The following is a 27,372-nucleotide window of genomic DNA, read 5'->3' as shown; positions in this document are numbered from 1 at the left end:
GGTGAAGTGGGTCAAAGAGACATCTTTACAAGGTTTGAACTTTGAACTCACCTCAGTATAATTTGACCAGGTAAATGCACTGAAAAACTAGGTTAGTGACAGAAAGACTAGATACTCAAAGGACCAAAAGTGAGCAAGTTGTGTGTGAACTGCAGGGCCCTTTGTATACACCTGACACATGATTCCACTGTGTTTGAGAAGCAAGACAAGCATCGTTATAAAAACAAACAGTTTTGGTCTGTTTACCTGTTAGTGAACTAACTCTTATTGTATTCGATAAGTGATGGCCTCTCCATATAAAACTGAGCCATCTGAGATTACTCTAGGCCATACCTCCTCCAGATGTTTATTATTTTGGTTACATCATGTTTCTTACACCTCTAAAATACAGCCGACATGCCCTGTGTATTCACTATTTAGCTATATAAGAATGCTTTCTAACCACCACTGCCCGTGGCAGAACAGTTGGAAGTAGAACTCATAGCCGTTGGAAGTAGAACTGGCCAGGGCAACATTGTGAAAGTCCCCTGGCCAGGATGACCTCCTTGACAAAGGTCACCAAACCCAGGAACAGGTGGCCCCTTCTGTTGGGAGGAATGAATGGGACATTTGTCTTGGCCCTGAAAACACAGCAGTTTTTAGTCCCTCCTTTCTGGTTTATGTGTGTACGTGTGTGCAAGTGTGTGAGTATGCGTAAAATGTAACAAACCACAACACAGACCATGTAATTTGAATTCCGCACTGATCTAACCAAACAGATCGAAGTATTAAATGTTAAACTAGCGCCAATGTCAAAGTACCAAAGAAAAGCAGAACAGCAAAACATTAACCTAAAATGCTGTAATTCCAGTATAATTCAGTCGGCGAGCCCAGCCAGCGTATGCCAGATTTTACTGTGGAGAAAAACCAGAGGGTAATGATGATTGTGTTGATGATTATGGTGGGTAGGGGGAACTGTGCATGCCTCTCTCTCATTCTCTTTTTCTCTCATACAGTGGGAATACACATTCCACCGCCACTGCTATACACATGCCAAATCCTTCTCACCCCACTTTGAACTAGCCATCATGTGACTCTTGTAATCTAGCCAAGCAGTTGCTGTTGTATGAGTGTTTGTGTGTGATAGAGAGATGCCTTCAGACACAGGGTGTCTCACAGTTGAGTAGTTTGACCAGCATTGATGTCAGATACAAGCAGCACAAACTGGGAAGTTATCTTGAGGTTTTATAAAAACTTTTCAAATCAAACTTTTCAAAGTGATCATGTTGCAACAGGCAGATTTCAGAACTATTTTATCCCCGTTTATTTATTTTTTTGAAAATCCCAAAAGTTTCTGCCTCATTGGAATAACAAAAACACAACCTTTGTGGATGAGGTTCTCTTGCGACTTTGTAATGAGTTATACGATTGGTCAAGTTTAAAAGCGGAAGTTACTACATTGATTGTGATTGGCGCTGGCGAAAGGAGGATGATCTTTGGGATTCGGGAACGGTGGAAGCAAAATTCCAATTTCCAGCAGCCGCGTGTGTCTCCCTGGAGTTGGGCTGGGATACTTTGCAAACAACTGTGTATTTCGTGAGGATATTGAAATATGATCGAAACTTCTACAGGACCAAAAGATTTTTGTATTTTTTTAAATGGGAAATAAATACGTTCCAACACAGTATGTAACGTCGCTTTTCACAACAGGTAGGTTGCCCCATTATTAGCATGCTAGCTAGTAGTTATCCTCACATTGCACCGATAGGCAGTTTTTTATTATTATTATCGCCAACGACAAACTACTGAAGAATAGTTAGCTAAACTGGTTCCACATAAGGTTGGAAAGTTTCTTAGTTACATTACAAAGTTACACTTACGAGAACCTTGGTGTATCGTGTTATGTAATTTTAACGTTCACTCACCCCACAACGAAGTTGTTTGTTGAAGAAAACTTTGTTTGATTTAGTATTGATCAGAGCCAGCTAAAGTTAGCAGGTTAGCTGCTTCAAGTTAGCTGTGTGATGGCAGAAGGAACATCGGCGACCAACGACATGCCTGTCTTTTGTTTGCCACTATTTTATACTTGATCTGATTAGAAAATAAGTTCACAGTTAGCATGGTGACCAGTGAAATACGTTAGCCAGCTAGTTCATATATTTTCTTTCTCGTCCTATTGTTAACCGAATAGGAGAACAACCTACTACTTTTGTATTCATTCTGTAAGAACTTGGTTGCATCGAAGCTAGAGATCAACAGGGTGGCGTGTTTTGCCTCATTTGTCCGCTAGCGAGTCTCATCGATCGCCTTCTCCTGCCCACTTGTTGCTTCTGGTAGTAACGTTAATCATTCATACGGTAGTTTTGCTGAAAGTTGATACTTTAAACATTAGCTTGCTATCATGTTCACATGTTTATCAATGTTGTGATCATATAATAAAAAGCAATTGATGAAAAAAATTGGTGCTAAACAAAACAAGTGTATTTTGTGTTTTCATACAGCAGTAACTAGCTAACGCAATTCGTTCAAATAATCTTGTTTCACATTCAGCTCAACCATTTGGACCAAAGACTAGATAAAGGATGGCTGTGTGAACTGGAGAGACGAACCCTACTTGGAGGACTCTACTGCTGTCTATTTGGCGGGATCTATAGCTTTCGATGTGGACACTAAATGATTGTCACCTCTTGTGTGAAGTGAAATGATGGCGTCACATTGGAAAGGTCCATGCGATGAAGAGGACGAGAGACTGACCAGATCCTCTTTGTGCGAGGTACATAAGCCCCACTCACATTCATGCCCTAAATTCCAACAGCGTACCCCCTCCCCACACACACACATTAAAGGTTGTTTTTTGGGTGACCCTAAACTCTTGTCATGGAAATTGGGGTCCTGGAGATTATTCATTAGATGTAAGCTCTGTGCCCTCTAAAACACAAACCATTTGCAAATCTGTTTCTTGGTGTTGTCTCTTTGAGAACAATACACAAATCCATAATATGTGTTGTGAATTGCATGCCATTTCTATTTGGAGTTTGTATTGACCATCGATGGGGTAATCAATAGAAAACGCTGGGAGAATTGTTTCTGGCAGGTTTTCTGTCCATGTTGGACACATTGTTGCGAAGGCTTTTCTAAACTGTCTGAGAATATGCCTACCTCATCCGCCCATACAGTGGGCCTCATATTTTAACATTAATCTCCAGATGTTCATGTCGCATCCGCTCTTTTATTATCTCTCTAGTCTGTTCCTCTTCAATGTTTTTCCTTTCGCCAACCCCCCGTTCCCCCCCTCTAGTTCTCTACAATCCTATATTCTCCAATTCTCTGCATCATGTCCTACTCTCGCTGTCATCTAGTCTCCCTCTGGTTCTTATTCTCTCCCATTCACAACTCTTTCTTCAGATTTTCATTATTTTGGCTTGAATTGGCCCCATTCACTAGCAGGAGAGCAGTATTATAGCATACCTGTATTGTTGTGTGTGATTAGGCAACAACCTTTACACTCACTCCTTCGTGTTTGGTGTGGGAGACTTTCCTGAAAGGTTTGACACTTCAGCACAGCTGCTTCTAGTTGTTGTTATTGCCCCCCTCTGCATTGTTTGGCACTGGGAAGTGAGAAGGCACTCCATTGGTGCTTGGTAATAAATGTAGAGAGCACTCATTGCTGGTGATGCCAAGGCTGTTTTTCTGAGACCTTTCACTCAGAACAAATGATCATCAAAACACAAAGATAGTTCAAGCTAAAAGTGAGCCTGTCCATCCATCCTCTGTTCCTTACTGTAGATAGGGGTGTGACGGTCATGGAATTTTGGATGACGGTAATTGGCGAGCCAAAGTTGTTTGTAAAAATGTTTGCCCACATTTTCTCCTCCCCTCCTGACTGCATGTGCTGCCATAGAAATATAATGAAATAATTATATTTCTGTGTGCTGCTGCTGCACCTTGCTTTCACCTTTCTATGTGTGCTCGTTTGCTACAACACCTTGCTTGTTTCAGCAAGGAGCAACAACGTTTCATCACATTGTTAAGAGTCCATGTTATCACAGAAACTCACTCAACGAATGCACAGCCGTACTGTCTTCAGTTAGCTGTTCGTTCCAAACGATAGATATATATCTATATATATTTTTTTACAGGTATGACAGTTATTTTATTGTCATGATAGTCTGCATCATAACCATCGGTTATACGGTAATTGTGCCTGCCTTAATTGTTGTAACTGGAAAGGTCAACATGTTGTTTCATGGGCTGTTACTTCTGAAGTAGGCTCAGACACCTCAAGTTTCATCCTCAATAGTTTCTGACTGTTCTCCATTTAGTTTGAGGTCTCCTTTTACACTGTAGGTTGTCTGTCATCTGAATGAAGACCTTTGTCTAAAAGTCTTGAGCCCCCACTCCTTTCGAGTGGAAGGTCACCTATTTATAGGATCTGCAGAATTCGGGACACATCATTGGCATGGCCCCTTCCCCTTTAATCTAATATTCAGCCCTCCATTTCAGCCTTTTCCTCTCTCTGTTGGGTAGAATCTGAGGAAGAGTGGGGTTAAAATGGGTAAAACCAATAGAACAGTGAAAAGCTATAGGTTAGTTAATCATACATAAACTATTCCCACATTATAATTACACATGAATGCCTTAATAATTTCAGTTTTTAGGTAGAAAATCCACAGCTAAAACCTTTGGCTTTCAATATTACGCAAACTGTTTTAGAAATGTTATCATTGGGCATCCCCTTTTTAAAGATTTGTATCCCTGTAATCAGACTACCCCACAGTCCCACACTAGGTTACCAATTAATGTGCTTTTTTGGAGCTGGAAACCCCCTGGAGGGTGTCTACAGGACTTACTGGAAATGATGACAGGAAGTTGACAGGCTTTGATTAATTGATTTAAGAACAAACTCCTGAGTGTGTGTGTTACAGCGCCTTCAGAAATGATTCTTACCCCTTTACCTTTTCCACGTTTGTTGTGTTACAGCCTAAATTTAAAATGGGTTCAATTGAGATTTTGTCACTGTCCTACATATAATACCTCATAATGTCAAAGTGAACTTGTTTTCAAAAATGTTTACTAATTCATTAATTATTTACAATTATCTGTAAGGTCCCTCAGTTGAGCAGTGCATTTCAACCACAAAGACCAGGGAGGTTTTCCAATGCCTCACAAAGGAGGACACCTTTTGGTAGATGGGTAAAATAATAAAGAAGACATTGACTATCCCTTTTAAGCATGGTAAAGTTATTAATTACACTTTGGATGGTGTCTCAATACACCCAGTCACTACAAAGATACAGGCGTCCTTCCTAACTCTGTTGCTGGAGAGGAAGGAAGCCGCTCAGGGATTTGACCATAAGGCCAATGGTGACTTTAAAATAATTAGAGGTTAATGGCTGTAATAGGGGATAACTGCGGATGGATCAACAACATAAATTAAATATGCCTGTACAGAATAAATAGTATTCCAAAACTTGCATTCTTTTTGCAATAACGCACGAAGTAAAACTGCCGAAAATTGTGGCAAAGAAATTAACTTTATGTACTGAATACAAAGCTTTATGTTTGGGGCAAATACAACACATCACTGAGGACCACTCTTCATATTTTCAAGCATGGTGGAGGGGTGCATCATGTTATGGGTATGCTTGTCATTGGCAAGGACTAGGGGGTTTCTTTTAGTACACAAAGAAATGGAATAGAGCTAAGCACAGGCAAAGTCCTAGAGGAACACTTGGTTCAGTCTTCTTTCTAACAGACACTGGGAGACATTTACTTTTCAGCAGGACAATAACCTAAAATACAAGGCCAAATATGCACTGGAGATGCGTACCAATATGACATTGAATGTTCCTGAGTGGTCTAGTTACAGTTTTGACTTAAATTGGCTTAAATCTATGGCAAGACTGATCAACAATCAACTTGAGAGTTTAAAGATCCAATCCAGGTGTGCAAAGCTCTTTAGAGACTTACCCAGAAAGGTAATCGCAGCCAAAGGTGATTCTAACATGTATCGACTCAGGGGTGTGAATACTTATGTAAATGAGATTTCTGTATTTCATTTAATACTTTTTCTAAGAATTTGAAAATATGTTTTCACTTTCTCATTATGGGGTGTTGTGTAGATTTAATTGAATCCATTTTGAATTCAGGCGGTAACACAACAAAATGTGGAATAAGTCGAGGGGGTATGAATATTTTCTGAAGGAACTGTTTTTATTTTTTCCTCTGTGGGGGTACAGTCCTTTAACCTCAGGTCAGGCTCACTTTATCTCCAAGAGGACGCCCGTGTCTTACTACAGCTTGATGACACATCCCTGACTTTCAATTGAAAGAAACATATTTTTCATGATTGGCAGCACTGGTAGGGATAAGCCTATCATACGTAGCCCTTTTTTCTTATAGGCCTAGAAAAATGTGACTTTGCTTGACATTGTCAAAAAGAAGCAAGTGGGGGGGAAACAAGCCGGTTCCCCAGTCAGTCAAAGCAGGTTCTGCTCTTCAAGCACTTCTTCCAGGGCATACTATTAACGTTTTGATCCACCAGTCCAATATTTTTCCCCGGCTAAACTTTCACCAACAATACACACAAAAACTGATGAGCGTTCTTTTTAATGTTTCTAAAACATTAAATGTATCACTAGTAATAAGTAATGTGGTATTTCATTTTTTTGTGACCTGAGTCTTTTAAAATATCACAGATGAGACCCAGAGGAAAACACTCAAGTCATGTTTGTGCCTGTGAGGTCTGCTTAATCGATTATATAGAAACCTATTTTTATCAAGTTGCCCCTTACAGATATTTGAGAGTAAACCGTTGTGTAGCTAGAACAAAAGAGACATAGTATAGTGATGCATCCAGTCTAGCTATTCTCCATGGGAAGTAGTGTCATTAGTGAATGGGATGTTTTTCTCTGAGGAGCCCTGACCATTAAAGGCTCTACTAGGCATATCCTCCTCTCCTGTGATCTGTACCTCATTAAAGCCCATGGCTTAACTAGTTTAGCAGCCATTTACAGAGCATCATATGGCTGTCTGATGGATAACGGAAGGGAAAATTGATCTTCAATTGGATAGAGGGTGGCTCTTACTTCCTGTAGCCTTTGGGTTGTCTGTTACGTTCAGTCTCTGGTAAATATAGAGATGGGTTTAGCTTAGGCTATTGTCCTTTTTTTCTTCTCCATTCCACTTCAAGGCCGGACACTGAGATATGTGTCAACTTTAACACTGTGTAAAGTCTCTCTTGCATAATTAACACCGCATTTTAGATGGCACTCCTAATCAGCAAGTCAGTCAGACTACTATTTCAATGAACTGAATGAGTTCGTTGATGGCGGCTGTAAAACCTAATATGTTTCTATTAGACTCCCATCACATTACAAAGCCAGATGGCCAGTGTAATGTCTCAGGGGTGAGGCATTTGGGTGTGCATGTTTACTCTACTGCTGGTTGTGTATGTTTTTTTTGAAGGCTTAATACTTCTGCATGGTGGAAAACAATTGTCTTGACATTGTCTATTTGTGCCAGCCAACCTTTGATCAATCTATTTCAGCACTATGATAGTGGAGAGCACTGTGCAGTGGGCACGCCCAGCCCTCATTAAGAGGAGATGTGACACCTGTGTGGAGAGATGTTTTTCAGGAGCAGACCTGCAGGGTGAACAAATACCATTTTGATTTGTTTATTGTTCCCATTCCCCTTTCCCTGAAGTTTAGGGAATTTTGAAGCAATAGGGCATAAAACATTATACACCACGACCTTCAGCCAGGAAGTGGAAGCATGACTGTGGCTCACAGAAGATCTGAAGGGGCTGCGGTTCCCATGCCAGGAACAACCACTCACTCATAGTTAAGGCAAGAGGTGCTTGGCTGAGAAGTCATGCCAAGCTCAACCCCAATTGTCCCAGAAATTTTCCATCCTCTAGGCTGTCAAATATCTCATGTTCCTTTCAAACGATCTTTCGGCACGTGATGTGGTAGGTCCTAATCATCTTAAAAGGCCAGAAATCACAGGATGGGGCAACTCCCTTCTGCACCAAGATTACAGGTACTGTAAAATTGTATTACATATTAGGCTACATAACATGTACAAGGTATGTGGGTAACTAATGATACTCAAGCTAGTTACCGCCAGCATTACTAGACTGAAACATCCCAGGCAAAGTCACACCAGAGGCCCTCTGCAGCATCATCTCAGGCTTTTCACAGTGATGTGCTTGGTTTAGACTGGATGTGGTGTAGAATTTGGCAGCCCACAGAGAGATTTCCTTTTTCACACTGAGGTCTGATGTATTTAGGCCTGATGTCTTGTGGTCTGTGCAGTGTGTCATGGTGTGATGTCATCGGAGTCTCTAAACATAGGGGCCATGCGTCAGTGTTTTCGCGTACTTGTGAAAGACTAACAAGAGATAATTGCCTTCATCCCTTCTTTGTTTGAAGAAAATACTAGCTGTTTGAAATGCAAGGAGAACAGTTGTTGTCCAGGCTTAGCTTAGTACCGAAGTGTGTGTGTGTTGTACTTTTTGTGGCTTGGAGGGATGGGCCACAGCCTCAACCTTACAAATGACCATAACCACTCTGTCTCTAAAGCATGTTACCTAATATACCAGTACAAGTATGCCAGAGGCATTGTTGGATAATGATGCCAGATAATGTTTTAAACCACATTAGGGCTGCCCCCGACTTAAAAATAAAATATCATAGGCCTCCCGGGTGGCGCAGTGGTCTAGGGCACTGCATCGCAGCGCTAGCTGTGCCACCAGAGACTCTGGGTTCGCGCCCAGGCTCTGTCGCAGCCGGCGAGACCCTGGGTCTCGACCCCGCCCTGCGCAACTGGGTACTGGACTTTCTGACGGGCCGCCCCCAGGTGGTGATGGTAGGTAACAACATCTCCACCCCACTGATCCTCAACACTGGGACCCCACAAGGGTGCGTTCTGAGCCCTCTCCTGTACTCCCTGTTCACCCACGACTGCGTGGCCATGCACGCCTCCAACTCAATCGTCAAATTTGCGGACGACACTACAGTGGTAGGCTTGATTACCAACAACGACGAGACGGCCTACAGGGAGGAGGTGAGGGCCCTCGGAATGTGGTGTCAGGAAAATAACCTCACACTCAACGTCAACAAAACAAAGGAGATGATTGTGTACTTCAGGAAACAGCAGAGGGAGCACCCCCCTATCCACATCGACGGGACAGTAGTGGAGAGGGTAGTAAGTTTTAAGTTCCTCGGCGTACACATCACGGACAAACTGAATTGGTCCACCCACACAGACAGTGTTGTGAAGAAGGCGCAGCAGCGCCTCTTCAACCTCAGGAGGCTGAAGAAATTTGGCTTGTCACCAAAAGCACTCACAAACTTCTACAGATGCACAATCGAGAGCATCCTGTCGGGCTGTATCACCGCCTGGTACGGCAACTGCTCCGCCCACAACCGTAAGGCTCTCCAGAGGGTAGTGAGGTCTGCACAACGCATCACTAGGGGCAAACTACCTGCCCTCCAGGACACCTACACCACCCGATGTCACAGTAAGGCCATAAAGATCATCAAGGACAACAACCAACCGAGCCACTGCCTGTTCACCCCGCTATCATCCAGAAGGCGAGGTCAGTACAGGTGCATCAAAGCAGGGACCGAGAGACTGAAAAACAGCTTCTATCTCAAGGCCATCAGACTGTTAAACAGGCACCACTAACATTGAGTGGCTGCTGCCAACATACTGACTCAACTCCAGCTCACTTTAATGATGGAAATTGATAGAAATTGATCAAAAATGTATCACTAGCCACTTTAAACAATGCCACTTAATATAATGTTTACATGCCTTACATTACTCATCTCATATGTATATACTGTACTCTATCATCTACTGCATCTTGTCATCTTTATGTAATACCTGTATCACTACCCACTTTAAACTATGCCACTTTTATATTTACATACCCTACATTACTCATCTCATATGTATATACTGTACTCGATACCATCTACTGCGTCTTGCCTTTGCCGTTCTGTACCATCACTCATTCATATATCTTTATGTACATATTCTTTATCCCTTTACACTTGTGTGTGTCTAAGGTAGTAGTTGTGGAATTGTTAGGTTAGATTACTTGTTGGTTATTACTGCATTGTCGGAACTGGAAGCACAAGCATTTCGCTACACTCGCATTAACATCTGCTAGCCATGTATATGTGACAAATAAAATTTGATTTGATATGAATTGAACCAGATCTTTATTAAGTTCAGTCAGTGCTTCACACACTCCCTGTTCCCACTGCCACACCCAATGCAAACACTAGACTCTGCTATTCTGGTAGTGATTCATACACTGAAAGGCATGTGTGGTTATTTGTGTGTTTCTCTGTAATGTGCTTGTATTTTTTAGTTGATGTGTGATGCATGAAGTTAGTGTTTGCACTGAACTGGTAGTAACCCATGTTCTCATTTTGTCTCAATAACCAGAGGCAATAGATGCGTCACTTTTTATTCATCCTCCCCATTTAGGTTTCCATTGGAACCATCAAACTTTCCCCAGTCATAATCCGTGTTTAACTGGAGAGGCAGTGCCTCTGTTTGGTTGTCTAGTCCTGCTGCTTTCAGCATGCAACTGGCACATTGACTCAGCTGAGAGGGAGGAAGGCGAGAGCCGGTCATTTTTTGGCTGGGTTCGGTCACCACAGCGTTAACTATGTGAGGGGCAATGACAGCCCTGCTAGGCATGCATCTGTTTCTCAGGACTGAATAGCGGACAGCCAACAACCCCCAGCCATCCTCTCTCCACAACTGAGGACTGGAGATGTCTGGAATGAGATCCATGGCTAAATTAGATCCGGTGAACTAGGGTTGGCATGCCCGAGGGATCGGGAGGCATTTGAGGCCTGCACTTAAAGTCCTTCTCCAGTGACTTTCACCTCATTTATCACCTGATTTTTACAGGGCCCTCCATAATTACTGGCTACCTATGATGCTTATCCGATGTTACATAACAGCACAACATACAGGGCCCTCCATAATACTGGCTACCTATTGTGCTTATCTGGTGTTACATAACAGCACAACATACAGGGCCCTCCATAATACTGGCTACCTATTGTGCTTATCTGGTGTTACATAACAGCACAACATACAGGGCCCTCCATAATACTGGCTACCTATTGTGCTTATCTGGTGTTACATAACAGCACAACATACAGGGCCCTCCATAATACTGGCTACCTATTGTGCTTATCTGGTGTTACATAAAATAATAACATACAATGCCATCTGTAATTGTTGGGACAGTGAAGTATTTTTTCTTCTTCTTTTGGCTCTAAATGCCAAAAGTTTGGATTTGAAATCGATGACTGGGGTTGAAGTGCTGACTGTCAGCTTTAATTTGAGGGTATTTTCATCCATATCAGGTGAATCGTTTAGACATGACAGCACTTTTTGTACATAGTCTCCCCATTTTAGGGGACCAAAAGTATTGAGACAAATTCACTTAAGTGGCTGATTTTAATGGGAATACAGATGACAATCTGTTTCCCTTCCATTTGGGACTTCTTTTATTGTACTGATTAACAACATTTGCATAGAAGTAGCTTATTTTTTTTATTTAAGTGCGTGCTCTCTAACCAGTAATGACGTCATTCACGAGGCAAGATGGTTGCGGCCCAGAGTCAGTTCCCTGAGGCAATAGATCATCTTTGGTAGAGATGTGAGAGACCAATTATTTTTTTTAAAGTGAACTAATACCATTTTGGTGGCAACCTGCTTTGAAAACCGCATATTTTGCATTAGCACAAAGTACTAGGGTAGTGATTTGATGATAGCTTCAGCTGTAAGCTAGCAAGAAAAATTAGCCTACAAAGCTGGAAGCTACCGGTATCATCTTGCATCGTAAAGTGTTCTAGCCTGTATGGGAATTGTTTTGCGAACAGTAATAAGTTTAAACATTTCTACATGCCGTGTGGCATTCTTCAAGTGTGTTAAACTTCTGTGCATCATGAATGGGGAGCTAACAACATGATTTAGCCCAGACTTCCAGTGCAGGCTAAGTGCTTTTGTGCTATAAGGGGTGCATTCGCTGTGCTGATACAGTCGAGCCGTGAGACACATTTGACAGAAGTACCGAAAGTAACAAATTCCAGTACCAAACTGTTTTTCATGTTCTAGTATTTTCGGCAGTAGTGTAAAAATACTTCACAGTACTAAAAAGTTGTTTTTGGGGGTATCTGTACTTTACTATTTATGTTTTTAACTTTTACTACACTACGTTCCTTAAAGAAAAGAATGTGCTTTTTACTCCATACATTTTCCCTGACACCCAAAAGTACTCGTTACATGTTGACAGGAAAATGGTCCAATTCACACACTTATCAAGAGACATCCCTGGTCTGCCCTACTGCCTCTGATCTGGCGGACTCACTAAACACAAATGCTTTGTAAGTTATTTACATTTAAGTCATTTAGCAGACGCTCTTATCCAGAGCGACTTACAAATTGGTTATGACTCAGTGTTGGAGTATGCCTCTGGCTATCCGTCAATATCAGTCAATAAAAAAAACTTTTGTGCCGTTTGATTAATATAAGGACTTTGAAATGTTTTATACTTTTTTACTTTTGGTCCTTAAGTACATTTTAGCAATTCCAAATACTTTTAGACTTTTACTCAAGTAGAATTTTACTGGTTGACTTGTACTTGAGTCATTTTCTATTAAGGTATCTTTGCCTTAACTCAAGTATGACAATTGAGTACTTTTTCCACTGCTGATTTTCAGTATACCATGCAACACTCCTATAATACCCCATTCCTTGAAGTTGGCTGTTGTCTCAAACACAATTTTGCTCAAACTGTATAGTTTTAGTGTGTGTATTTTACTGTGTTTATACTCCGGATATCGCTTTTCAACAGTAAAAGTAAAATATAATATAGATGGAAGTCTTTACGTACTATTGTCATTCATAAACTCTTCAATTGTAATAAAAAAAGAGCTGTCTGATTCAAAGATGGCTTTTACTGAATAGCATACATATTTTTACAGGTAGGGGCGGATCAGCATAGTTAGGCCTAACTTACAGAAGGACTCGCATACTACATAGCCTAATTATTCTCAAAACTTCCATGGATTTGAGTGGAATGAATGTAGGACAAACACTTACACACAAACGGGGAAGTAGTGCTGGAGCCAGGGAACAACAGTTACAGCTGGGGAAGACACGCAGTCAGAAACCTGTTTGGCCAGTTACTTCCCAACCAACCAAACTGACTCGGGTGTCACACAGCTGTACCTGCAGCTCGGTTTCACAGCAGCCATTCTGCCATTGGCTCGTTCTCCCATGATAAGGTTGAGCCCCTGATGTCTTTTGTACCTCTGTTCTGTTCAGCATGTGTTTTGTTGACCACAAAGCTCAAAAAGATCCCAAAAGGTTCTGTTGCTCCATTGACGTAGCCTACATGTTTAGCCCCAGTAGATCTAATAAACATTCAACTGATTTTATGAACAAAGATGTAGCAAAATACCAGTCTCAACATGGTAGAACCCTTGAGGCTGTTGATTTGCATAACGTATAAGCTGTTAAACTAAAAGTTGTTAAATGTATTGAACGTTCTTCCTGTATAATGTTTTGCTGACTGAGTGTGTTAGAAATCAGAGGGTTTGAATGTTTGTGAAAAGTAAACTGGCTTCTGCTTTGCTTCTGCAATGTGTTTGAATCCATCAAATGTAATTGCTTTGATCCACAAAACAACCATGAAATGAATGTCCTAATCAAAATTACGTGTGGTTTGTTTTTTGGCTGTGGATAGGATGTTGTCATGTCAGAGCGGAGGCAGTTTGCTGAAATATCTCAATTTAGCCGTTGAATTGGTTGGCCCGGGTTGGCTTCGGTTAGCATGTAGCTGAATCCATTTTCTGACATCTACTACTTATCACATTTCCCCAGGCAGCAGCAGGGTTAGTGTGAATGCAAGCTCATCACATTCTTCTTATTGTGGGTGAAGCGCAGTGCCAGGAGGAGGGATGTTAAGGGGGTGGGGGCTGTGGTGGAGTTTTTGGTGAGTGCTGTGTTGGATAGGGTTGCAAAATTCTGGGAAATTTCAATACATTCCCTTGTTTCCCAAAAATCCTGGTTGGAGTTTTCTAGATTTCCTGCTTACCTTCTGATTCCGGGAATCCTTCAACTGGTATTTCGGGAAAACCCAGGGAATTTATTAAAAGTCCCCATAATTTTGCAACCCTGGTGCTGCATGAGGCCAGGGAGAGGGGGAGGTTTGAGGTTGAGTAGGAGAGCAAGCAAAGCAGGCAGGGATTGACTGTTTGAACAGTGAATTTCCTGAAAGTAGTTTTTTGACTGGAAATTTGAGCTTGGGGAGTAGGAGGGTGGGGAGGGAGAGGATGGGAGCTGCACCACAAAGGTGTGAGGCTATAAATGCCCACTAAACACAGCAGTGGGTGTTTGAGGCCCCAGGCTCTGCCCTACTCTACAGTAACACTGGAAATGTGACACCAGCACTATGGCACGATGACTCTGTTACAATTACTCACTTAGATGAGCTAGTGCAGATGAGGTAGCTCTAACTCCTTGGTCGAAGTACTGGAGGCGTTTCTGTGAATTTCCTCTAGATCCCATGTTTTTGTTGACCTAGCTAGCCTAGACACATGATGTCAATTTAACTTTGTTATTATTACTGTTGTTTATGAACCATTATTCAGCAGGATACAGAACATAGACAAGACACTGAGTCGTTGCCAGACTCGTGATTTATTTTCCAAAAGGAATAAATGTATTTATACAGCATGTGTCGATTTTAGTCTCTGCATTAACTTTGTACTACTTTCATGCAATCCTTGCCTTTCTCAGTGAAATATGAGTAGCTTAACGCTGAACCACCTGCAGTAGATCTTATTTCAGTCTGTTATACAGTTGTGTTCAGTATAATAATAATAATACCATCTCTCTCCCCGTCTCCCACCTGCCTTTCCTTGCTCCCCCCTCTCTCTCTTTCTCCTTCTCCCACCAGAATAAAGTGCCAGAGTGGGGTGAGCAGGGGGATTCCCCTGCAGGCCTGTTCAACCTGCAGGGAGAGGAGGAACCCTTCTCGTGGCCAGGGCCCAAGACACTCCGTCTTCGACGCACCTCTCAAGGCTTCGGCTTCACTCTGCGCCACTTCATTGTCTACCCACCCGAGTCAGCTGTGCACCCGTACCCCTTCCCGGTAAGCACCACATTCAGGATTGCATGAATATCCCAAAGCTCTTCCATTTACTTTATTGAATTTTGCTGTAGCATTTTGTATGATGTCATTAGCTAGGTTTCCATCCACTTGGCAACCAGATTTTCATGCGCATATTTAAAAATCTGCATAAAAACAATACGTGCATTTTCCCACCATAAGTGTTTCTATCAAATTGACCTGTTGCGGCTCAAAGGCTGTGCTTGATGACATAGTGCACATGACAAACTTTTGCTGTTAAATTCCCATGTACCGAATAAAAAATTAAAATAAAGTTTAAATGTGTTTCCATCACATTTTCAAATGTGCGTTATATTGAGAATGTGCTCACTCTGGTCTTGGCACATGCTCTCTAGCCAACAGCTGGCAGATACAGTGGGGGTAGGATATCATTCATCCCTCAAACTCAACTCGGGACCTCGAAGCTAGTTCCACTGCATTTTTTTCATTGTTTCCATCTAATCAGGGACTGATTTAGACCTCGAACACCAGGTGTGTGTGCAGTTAACTATCAGGTAGATAACAAGCAGGCTCCGGACCTCGTTAGGGTAAGAGTTGAATACCCCTTACTCCACATGAGATTATTATGGACAAAATAGCAAGATTATTTAGATTTGTCAAAAAGCAGCCAGGCATCGATCATCATGTCTCCAGAATAAGACCCTCAATATTTATAGGAAAGGAGTATCAAGCTCGTCACCGTGCACTTTCACCACCCTGTGAAGTTCATCATAATTTATTTAATCTGTAGCCTAATAAACAGCATGCTTTCCCGAGTCGTAGTGGGAGGACCACATACCATATCACGTTACTCCAAAGTTACTTCGATATGAAGGTTATTATATCAATATTTGTGCATTTCCATTGCCATTTCTTGCATAATATATTTTACAGACAAAAGATCACACCTTGTCTAGCATATCTTGTTTAGTCAACATTTGTCAAGTTTACTGACAAATTAGCTGTTTCCATCAGGCCTGTCGTGACATTTTATAACCAACATGTATTTTACTCACATAAAAAGGTTGGATGGAAACATGGTTAATGTGGAAGAAGTTGCAACAAAAGAGAGTAATTCCCCAACCAGAATTTCCATTGAGTAAAATTAATTGATCCCTCTAAGCAACTTTATGACCCCTCTTAACTCAGAAATCATCATTGCTGGTGGCAAATAACATTTATCTTGTCTTTTTACAGGAGGAAGAGCATGGCCGCAGAGGTAAGCTGAATGACTCGCACACTGTTCCTTCCTCCTCTGTCTGTCCTTCAGTACTGCATCGTCAATCTGCCTCCCACTTTGTAGGATTTTTCCATCTGGTGACGTAGCTCTTTTACTTCCTTGTTATGCACATGGAACAGGGTAGCTGTTGTGTTAAGGTGACCTTTGTAGAGACCTGACTGAAACGGTTTGGCCAGCATCACCACCTGTTACTGTCCTTAACTGACCTTTTATCCAACTGCACTTTGTCGTCACCGCACAACAAAAAGTTGCCCAAAGCCCTTGTTTTTAGGTTTTTGCATTTGTCCTGTGTGTTTGTAGGTGTGTGCACTTGTGCATTGGTGTTTTGTTACTTTTAGGAAAATAGACCTGTTGAAAAAAATGTTGTAACCCCTGACCCATTTCACCACACATCAGTTACCCAAGGGTTTTTCGTGTGTGTGGGAGCATGCAGGTGTTTGTTTTTATAGCACACTACTTCTGTTAAATAAAGCTCGCCATCTCAAATGCTCAAATGTTTTGCATGTTTTTATCCAATCATGTCCACACTGAGGAATAAGTTTGGCCTGTGGTTTGCTGTTCCAGTGTGTCTCCTCCTCTAAACACTGCTGTGGTAGTAGGAGTGTGTTTTAGATCTCCCTGTGGATTGTTTGTGTGTTTGGTAACACTTTACTTGACACCCAGTGTCGTAACACGTTGTGACACGGTCTTAATCATGTAATGTCTTAACAGCTGACATAACTTGTCATGATATGGTCATAACCAATGTTCCCTCTAAGCTGTGGGCGCGCAGTAGACCCTCTCAGCTCCCCCAGGACTGCCATGCAGAAATATCAGCCCACGGAGCGAAGGACGAGATTGAACTTCACTCAACTTTCTAGAGCAGTGGTTCTTTGAACCGTTTCATGTATCTGAAGTAGGGATGCACGCTATATCGGTGAACATATCGGAATCGGCCGATATTAGCTAAAAATGCCAACATCGGTATCGGCCCAATGTCTAGTTTAACACCGATGTACAAAACCGATGTCAAAGCTGACGTGCATACCTATATAATGTAGGTACATGACGTAATGACGCCACGTAAAATGTTGCGCTACACGTGCAACACAGCATTCCTAATCTAGCCCACAATGTCTGCTGTGTGGATCGAGCAGTCAACAAGTCAAGCAGTCATTTGAAAGACTAAGAAGATTTCAGCTAGACAACTCCAAGGCGAAATCCATTAACGCCAAGATAATGGAATTTATTGCCCTTGATAATCAACCGTTCTCTGTCGTGGGCGATGTTGGCTTTCGCGACTGGTCGAGCACCGGTACACACTACCAAGTGTGCTATTTTTCAGATATTGCCCTACCGGTATTAACTTCAAGACATACTATGGAACGCCGTTATGCTCTTTGCGTGTCAAAAAAAGATGCACGTCAAATAACACTATTTGACAATAACACTATTTGATGTGTTAAATAAGCTTTTAATTTGACACGTCAAATAACAGTTCTCTTATAGAATGTTGTGTGTTCTGAATTTTAACGTGCAAGCCAAGCGCCACCACTACTATCAGTAGCACTGTCAAACCTGTTCAAAAAAGTCTGAGAACGCCACGAACGATGTGTTTACAATGCCGCATTGGTAATAAAGCATTATTTGTTCAACCGCAACTTCTGGGGTAGCTAGCTAGCATCAATACAATCAGCCTGAAAACAATGATCAGAAGAAACTGCAATAATTTTCATTACTCTTAGCAATGATTTAGGAATCCTTGTAAGTATTAGCTAGGTAGCCATTTGTTGTGTGCCTATTGAAATTGAACTATTCATGAGAATAAACAGCTAGCCAGCTACTTAACTCTGTTGCCCAAAGCTAACGTTATAAGCAGCCAGCTAGCTTCATCTGGCTAGTGAGGCTCGACCGCACTGGGTTATGTGATGTGAAGCTAGCCACAATAAGGATTAGGCACAATAGTGGAATTTGCGGTTTGCCTTCAAAATAAAAGTACCTCTTTGAAAGTGATGCAGAAGGTTACAATTGGTGGAATCATGCCATATTTAAACTCGATAATGTTAAACAAGGTTGGAATGTGAAGCAACGAAATGGGATATCAGTCTACTCGGTGACACACACAGAACACAACTGTGAAGAGTTTACGCAAATATTAGCGTTGTAGCTCTCATTGCGGGACTGTGACTGTGTGAAATCATCTCCCCAGTCAGCCTATTGTGTGTATTGACATTCATATTGCACTGTACAGCTTTACCTAAGGATTGGGGATCAATGAAATGGGGTATCAGTCTACTCAATACCCAATATATTTTTTCAAAACATCCTCAAGAGTTATCATACTCCAAAACATCCACGCAGTATTGTTTTTCCTCAAGAATATTGTTCAATACACATAGGTTGACAATAAATCTGGCTCAATTCAGTTGTTTCAGAGTCCCGCAATAAGAGCTACGATGCTAATGTTTTCTGGGTGTCACTGAGTAGACTGATACCCCATGTCATTGATCTACAATCCGTAGGTAAGGCTGTACAGTGAAATAAGTATGCCCCCAATGCAATTCTAAAGTTTAATACATTGTGTGATTTCAACAGGTTTTTGTCAAATTAACAAATTGCCTTTTGTTGATTTTATATAACATTCCAACCTCGTTTAGCATGATCTATTCAATTATGGCATAATTCTTTCTACCATTTGTATTTGTTTGCGTCACTGTCATACTTTTATTTTGAAGGCTAACCGCAAAGTCCACTATTGTGGCTAATTCTTATTGTGGTTAGCTTCACAGAGTGACATGAAATACAAGTGATTGATTACACTAATGTGTAATAACTACATTCATAACTACATAAAACATTTATGAACGCGTTAAATTATTATGTGACGTGCAGTCATATTCAGGTCCTGATTGGTCAACAAGCTTATTTGGCACGTCAAATAGTGTTATTTGACATATCTTTTTTGACACGCAAAGACGCAAACGGCGTTCCATAGAAATCCTGGTTGAGAATGAAACGACTAAACAAATGGCATAATTCAGCAAGTAAGTGAAAGAAAATAGGTTTTGATTATGTTTTACTGGTAATGGGGACATACGTAAATGCGAACAAAATAACTTTTTGGTTTGTGTGTATAACCTTTTTAACTAGGCTAACTAAGTCAGTTAAGAACAAATTATTGTTTACAATGACGGCCTACCCAGGCCAAACCCGGTCGATGCTGGGCCAATTGTGTGCCGCCCTATGAGACTCCCAATCACGGACGGATGTGATACAGCCTGGATTCGAACCAGGGACTGTAGTTACACCTCTTGCACTGAGATGAGGTGCCTTAGAACGCTGTGAGTGTGTGTGTGTGTTAACTATTTAACTGTACTTCAATGCTTAAAAGGCCGCAAAAAAATGCAGTATCGGTATCAGGGTTTTTTTGGCAAGGGAAATATCGGATATTGGTATCGGCCACATGTCATATCGGTGCATCACTAGTTTGAAGGCACAAACTGTCTTTCCAGCATACCCAGAGAGCAAATCAAGTGCACAATAGGCCTACCGCTGGCCAATCGAATGGCTCAGGTGACAGTGTCTGCAGTAACATAGCAGGCATAATAGAAAGCTACAGCAAAATTGATACTGTGAGATTGAGAGAGACTGTCAATGAATATGGCAGAGATGCTGTTTTTATGAGTGAGTTCATGTTTATTCTACACTTTTTCCACCCAGCGCTACAACAAGCACTGAATGAGTAGGAAAGTATATCTATAGGCTTGCGTTATTGTTAGCGGCTTGGGTCTTTTTTAATATTGAGGAATATTTCACTTTCTCTGTTCATAGGAGTAACAAATAGGCAGAAATAATACGGTGCGACTTGAGTTTCGCCATCAGTTGGAAAACCTTGCAAAACCTTTTTTGGCAGTGTCAGCGTACCCTCAGTCTCCTGCTCTTTCCCTCCACTGAGACTGACCATCAGATGCAGGCACCGTCAGCCCAGTAAAATATAAAGCTTATGATTTAAATGTAAGCTCACTCATCTATGCCTCACAATTAATACAACAACGGATCTATTACCGGGTGTGATCATATAGCCAACCTCAATTATTATTTTATTTTTTACAAAAACAAACTATGCAACAGATTTTGTTATAGGCAGAACGCATCGGAGAAGGATTCTATTCCATTGACACGCACTACTCAGCCTGTACTCTACACAGACCGGTGCGGCATAAACAGAGCTTCAGTAGGCCTATATGTAAATAGACTATTGCCATATATGGATATGTGCCATTTTACTTTGACCTGGACTGTGTTTACAGCAGGAGATGCGTTTGTTTTGAGATCAAAGCTAGAGCTGCATGTAGCCACGTGTGCACATTTTGTTCATATCTTTTGCTACTTGGTGAGTTATTAGCCCAGTTATAGATCATTTGTAGTCCGCAATAGGGGAGTGATTGCTTCCTTCAAGAGCACAACATATACATCCTTGAAAAGCGAGTCAGGTAAAGAGCTTTTTTTTGTCTTAAAGGGGTATTGTTGTAGTTTTAAGGCATGCTTGAATAAGCTAAATAGCCAATAGGCATTTGTCCCATTCTCTGTAATAATGGTATGGGAATAATAATGCATTTTCTATTTTGTGAAGTGGTTTCTTGCATCAAACAACTTTTTCAGTCACCTCCTTGTCTGAAGGACAAGTGGACAACCAGGTTAATGTCAAGCTCTGCATGTCAGTCTCTAAAAAAAAAAATGGATGCTACTGTGGGCTGAATGATATAACAGCTATTTTCATGTTAAAATGTTATGGGAGGCATTTTCTCCATAGTTTTTGATGGTATGCCACTCTGGTAGGCCTCCATTATGATCAGATGGCCACAGTAGCCTACTTGGCCACTGTTAACACTGTAAATTTAAAGCGGCCACAGCCTCAGTGTTCGCTGTAAACGCCCGCTGGAAGTTGCACCGAATTTTCACAACGTTCAAGTTTCTGCTCTGCAGATCTGAAATGTTCTCAGTGCCAATTTTTTTTGAGGGAACATTGGTCATGACCCATGTATTTACACCTGTTGGTACATGCACTATATATACAAAAGTATGTGGACACCACTTCAAATTAGTGGAATCGGCTATTTTAGCCACACCCGTTGCTGACAGGTGTATGAAATCGAGCACACAGCCATTCAATCTCCGTAGACAAACATTGTCAGTAGAATGGCCTTACTGAAGAGCTCAGTGACTTTCAAAGTGGCACCGTCATAGGATGCCACCTTTCCAACAAGTCAGTGTGTCAAATTTCTGCCTTGCTAGATGCTCTTGTCAAATCACATTTTATTGGTTTAGTACACATGATTAGCAGATGTTATTGCGGGTGTAGCGAAATGCTTTGTGGCTGAATGGAAGCAAGTCCCCGCAGCAATATTCCAACATCTAGACGAAAGCCTTCCCAGAAGAGTTGAGGCTGTTATAGCAGCAACTCCATATTGATGCCCATGATTTTGGAATGAGATGTTCGACAAGTAGGTGCCCACCTACTTTTGGTCATGTAATGTATAGTACTACTTTGTTGAAGCACCTTAGGCAACGATTACAGCCTTGAGTCTTGGTTTTGACGCTACAAGCTTGGCACACCTGTATTTGTGGAGTTTCTCCCATTCTTCTCTGCAGATCCTCTCAAGCTCTGTCAGGTTGGATGTGGAGCGTCGGTGCACAGCTATTTTCAGGTCTCTCCAGAGATGTTCCATCAGGTTCAAGTCCGGGCTTTGCTCTGTTAGTCTTTGCCTCGATCCTGACTAGTCTCCCAGTCCCTGCCCCTGAAAAACATCCCCACAGCATGATGCTCCCCTGACCTGGCACCACTGTAGGGATGGTGCCGGGTTTCCTCCAGACTTTAAACTCCTTGGCCTGAATGCCAAGCGTAATCTTGGTTTCATCAGACCAGATAATCTTGTTTCTCAAGGTCTGAGAGGCTGTAGGTGCCTTTTGGCCAACTCCAAGCGGGCTGTCATGTGCCTTTTACTGAGGAGTGGCTTCCGTCTGGCCACTCTACCATAAAGGCCTGATTTGTTGCAGTGCTGCAGAGATGGTTGTCCTTCTGGAATGTTCTCCCATCTCCACTGAGGAACTCTGGAGCCCTGTCAGTGACCATCAGGTTCTTGGTCACCTCCCCGACCAAGGCCCTTCTCCCCCAATTGCTCGGTTTTGGCTGGGAGGCCAGCTCTCGGAAGAGTGGTTCCAAACTTCTTTCATTTAAGAATGATGGCAGCCACGGTGTTCTTGGGGACCTTCAATGCTGCAGGCATTTTTTGGTACCTTTCCCCAGATCTATGCCTTGACACAATCCTGTCTCTGAGCTCTACGGACAATTCCTTCAACCTCATGGATTGTTTTTTGCTCTGACATGCACTGTCAACTGTGGGACCTTTATATAGACAGGTGTTTGCCTTTCCAAATCATGTCCAATCAATTGAATTTACCACAGGTGGACTCCAAGTTGTAGAAACATCTCTATGATGATCAATGGAAACAGGATGCACCTGATTTCGAGTCTCATAGCAAAGGGTCTGAATACTTATGTAACATAAGGTCTTTCTGTGTTTTTTAAATTAGCAAAAAATATCTAAAATCCTTGTCATTCTGGGGTATTGTGTATAGATTGCAGATTTTTTAAATACATTTTAGAGTAAGTTGGTAACATAACAAAATGTGGAAAAAGTCTAGGTCTGAATCCTCCTCGAAGGCACTGTACATGCCCTTATGTCAGTCATCAGTCATAAAGAGGTTGTTTTGCTCCTGAAATCTGCTCCTGCGTTCATCCCAATCATCAGCAACCAAGCATTTTGGTAGGTGCATATCTGACGTCAATTTGTGCTTAATTACAATGATTTAATATGGTCAATTTTTGAAAATTGTACTAAACGTAAACATACTGTTGACAAGTAGGAATGTGGAATGTTTTGCCTTGTGTGGTAGGTTTGTAAATGTTGATAGTCTTATGTAGGTTTCATGATCAGTTTTCATATCCAGCCTAATTATAGGTCACAACAGGTGTTATGACGGTGTTATGACATGGTTGACATGTTATGATGCTGGGTGTAAAGTGTTACCTGCAGAGGAAGGGAGGAGACAGGTTAAAGAAGGACTTTAAGCAATTGAGACATGGATTTACTATGTGTGTCATTCAGAGAGTGAATGGGCAAGACAAAAGATTTAAGTCCCTTTGAACCGGGTATGGTAGTAATTGTCAGGCGCACCGGTTTGTGTCAAGGACTGCAGCGCTGCTGGGTTTTTCACACTCAAGTTTCCCTCATATATATCAAGAATGGTCCACCACCCAAAGAACATCCAGACAAAACTGTGGGAAGGATTGGCGTTAAAATGGGCCTCGACTGCTTGTATAGTCCATGCTCCAACACATTGAGGCTGTTTTGAGGACAAAGGGGGTGAAACTCAATATTAGCTAGGTGTTCTTAATGTTTTGTACACAATATACCACATTACTTCTTACTAGTACAATATACCACATTACTTCTTACTAGTAATACATTTCTTTTAGAAACATTACAAAGCATACTCAGCTGTTTTTTTTGTTTTGTGTTTTCATGGTGTAATTTAAAAAAATCGATTTTGGCTAGCAGTGTTTTCCTCGGGAAACTTTTCCCACACAGCTAACACATTTTTCTGGGGGGGGGGTTCTAGAGTCCTCCCCCCAAAACAAAATATGTTAAAGTACTATTAAGCTTGGTTCTGGTGACTTTTTAAAAGGAAAAAACTCAAACCATCTAAAATATAATTTCCACCCCCAGAAATGAGCTCAATAACGTATTGGTAAAATTATTATAGTATGCAGGATGCAATTTAAGGTTGAGTGCTGCAACGATCTAAAGAAACACAACATCGACTGGTCCCAAAATGTATCTTGCCAAAATGAACAGGAACATTTGACTGAACATGAATTGGAGCCTACTAATTCATATTCATCACAAAACAAGGCATGGAAATCTCTTTCCATGTTCTGACAAAAACCTAGTTCTGACAGCCTTTGTCAGAGCAATTTATTCTTCTGGGCTTTTGGAAAAAGATTTTCAACGCCCTCCTGTAATTGAGCTCCTTAACGGGGAGGGCTGTTGATGGAGAGTCACATGCAGTCGGCTAGATGCTCTCCCTGCAGTCTGTTCCTCAAGTCTGTTCTGACCTGCAATAACAGAAGGACTAATAAGAGAAGGGAGAGGTACAAAGGATCTACTTTCACGTTTAAATTATTTTACTAGTTTCATTGCAGAGAAGTCCCTTTCACAATTTAACAGAAGACACTGGTATAGTCAGTGCTATTGCTGCCAGCGGCAGGGGTAGAGCTGCCCCCACTCATCAAACTGCGAGGCCAGCTTTGTCATTGTTGTCAGCTGGTCCAACCCCTGAAATACATGAAAAACAAAAAGATGTACAACATTTAAAAGAGCCACAAGAGTGGTAGTTCAACAGGAAAAAGGGTTTGGGCAACACTGGCCTGAAATGTTCTGGTCAAAAGTTTCACACTCATGCCATGCCTTGATTGCTCCTACTAGCACATGTTGCTTGAAAGAGGGCCACTTGCAGCTCTGCAGCCTCTGGTGCTTGCAAGAACTGCCTGGAGAGGGGGGTCAGGTTAAAGGTGTTTATCCTCTCACTAGAGAACACATCCTGAGGTCCCAACACACAGAAGGCCCCCAGAATCTCCAGGTGTTGGACCCTCCGGTCTAGGCTGTCCTGGAGGCCAACGTGATATGGATCCATGACCTAATTACAGCGCAAAACAGAAAAAAAGTTATTAATAGCTGTTTGTTTTAGTTTATCCAGCACATGATGTAACATTGTTTTCATTAGCATTTGAAAACAAATGTTTTTACATCTGAACCGAGCCCAGAACTGCTCCCTGGTCTTGGTCTTCTCCTCCTTGATGTTGAATGCCCCCAGACCCATTGGGTCATCGAGGTCCTGGTGGAGTTGGCTCAGAAATGACCCCAGGGGCTGTGAATCACCAGAATTTTTTTTAATGGCAGGGAGTGATTTGTCACAGGGACCTACAACACAATAGTTGTTTTGTTTGAAGTTATGAAGTGTCAGTAGTTCTTAAATATTTCATTGAGTAGTGCTGTCCTGTGACTCTGTTAAACTGAGACATTTGCACATCTTTGAACATGAAGATAGAAAATAATGTACCTGCTCTTTTATGGCCTGGAAGTTTACATCCTCCTTTTGGAATACTTTTGAAAGCCGCTTCAGGTGGGGCAGCACGTCCGCCTGCAGGTAAATTGCTGCCACAAATCTGTAGAGAGTTAGAAAAGTGTTTCACTCCACAATGATACATCAATTGACAATACAAAACAGGTTTTAAAAGCCCCATTGCGGACCACTCAAATAGTTTTGAGACACTGAAAGCAGTTTATTTTGGAGTCCACAATAATCTATAATACATGTAGGCCTACCTTTACGTGGCACAGGAAGTGTAGCGGCCCTAGGTAAGAAAGATGAGCAGATTAGCCAAGTGAAGTAATGTGATGCATAATCTCACCTTTATTTTTAATTACTGAAGGCCCAGGGTTGCTGAAGCAGCTTTCAAGACTTCTGTCTTGTTACTGCTTTTGGCTAAGTTACTATGGAGCTGCTGCAGGTGCTCCTTGAAAGTGTCCATATAGGGGACCTCAGACACCATCCACGGGAAGGCATCCTTGAGCTGTTTTTGCCGCACTACTATGTCCTGTTTGAAGATGAGGAAAATATTTTGTATCGCAAGACAAAACACCCAGAAATGGTTAATTCTAAGACTTTATGTTGTGTCCATACCAGTCATCACTGCAGCCCCATCAGTGCCCAGGCCGTACAATCTCTGTTGATATCTTTTTTGAAGTGCAGCACCTCCTTGGTGGATGCAAAGATGGTGTCTGCCTTGCCATCAGGGACTGACACCAGGTCCAGGAACTGGTTGTAAAGGTGTGTCTCTTGCTCCATGTATCTGGAAAACATACATACATCCATACACAATTTCATTACTACTCATGGATGCAGTGTGACTGTAGAATATCAATATTAAAAATACATTTATATCTGACATGTAAATCCAGCTGCTTATTAGTTGCCACGTCTGTAGTTTCATCAGCCTCCAGGCCAATGACTACAGATGTCTGGATGGCATGGAGGATAGGCTCCTCCTTAACTTGAGTCAGAATCTTCAACATTACCTCCACTATTATGTGTGACCTACAGTTTGTGTTCTTGCCCATGTGAAATAAGTCTGGTGACATTTAAATATCAAGTGAAGAAAATATGAACAAAAACACAGAATTATTGAGCACTGATTCATCTTGAGCTTTGTGAAATGGTCACAACCCAGCAATTCAGCAGTTGTGGGAAGTTTGTGTGATGGGCCTGCTCCCACTTTGTTAGATGGTACAGACATTTCAAACCCGGCCTCGTGCTCAAGCGCTGTGGTTGGCTTGAACGCAACCATGACTGAGGAGCCTGCGAATAGCAACAGGCATAATGCGTTATTATTGAGCCTCGGTTAGTGCACAGTCTGAGACATCTTTTACATTAGAAGACTTTTTGAGAAATGGAAGAATCCAATAGAATAATCTTCACCTTTTGCCAGCAATGCATGAGCCCTCATACTTTCCAGGTGGTGCTCTGTCCCTGGGTGCCGGTTAATGTAGTCCAGCCGATGACTCTCGGTCCCCTATTTCAATAAAAGAGCGCTTTGACAGACCCCTCTTAGCAGCCTGCCTATGTTAACAGCACAGGCGGCAGAACATTCTTTAATGGGATGTAAAGTGTAGATTAGTGGAATTACTGGTGGCTGGGGCAATACCTATTACAGATAGCAAGCATTACAACACTACACATAATGCTGTAGACTAGTACAGACTAAATATGCACAAACATTTCTAGCCCTTAGCCTAATTAACGGAAATTTGACTAACCATGTGGCATATTATAT

General features: G+C 41.8%; 1 protein-coding gene across 2 annotated transcripts in view; it reads left to right on the top strand.

Moving 5' to 3' along the window:
- The first annotated feature begins 1,230 nt into the window (after positions 1–1,230).
- Positions 1,231–27,372, top strand: part of LOC139550691 (rho GTPase-activating protein 21-like) — a 71,943-nt gene continuing 45,801 nt past the window's right edge. For both annotated transcript variants that reach the window (XM_071361763.1, XM_071361762.1), the window contains exons 1-4: positions 1,231–1,689; positions 2,530–2,752; positions 14,984–15,178; positions 16,394–16,415. In XM_071361763.1, the coding sequence (XP_071217864.1) occupies positions 2,681–2,752; positions 14,984–15,178; positions 16,394–16,415 (289 nt within the window). In that variant the 5' untranslated portion in view covers positions 1,231–1,689; positions 2,530–2,680. The remainder of the gene's footprint in view (positions 1,690–2,529; positions 2,753–14,983; positions 15,179–16,393; positions 16,416–27,372) is intronic.

Source organism: Salvelinus alpinus, chromosome 23, assembly GCF_045679555.1.
Source record: "Salvelinus alpinus chromosome 23, SLU_Salpinus.1, whole genome shotgun sequence".
Lineage (NCBI taxonomy): Eukaryota > Metazoa > Chordata > Actinopteri > Salmoniformes > Salmonidae > Salvelinus > Salvelinus alpinus.
The sequence above is the reverse complement of the archived record's forward strand: the minus strand, read 5'-3'. Positions and strand labels throughout refer to the sequence as shown.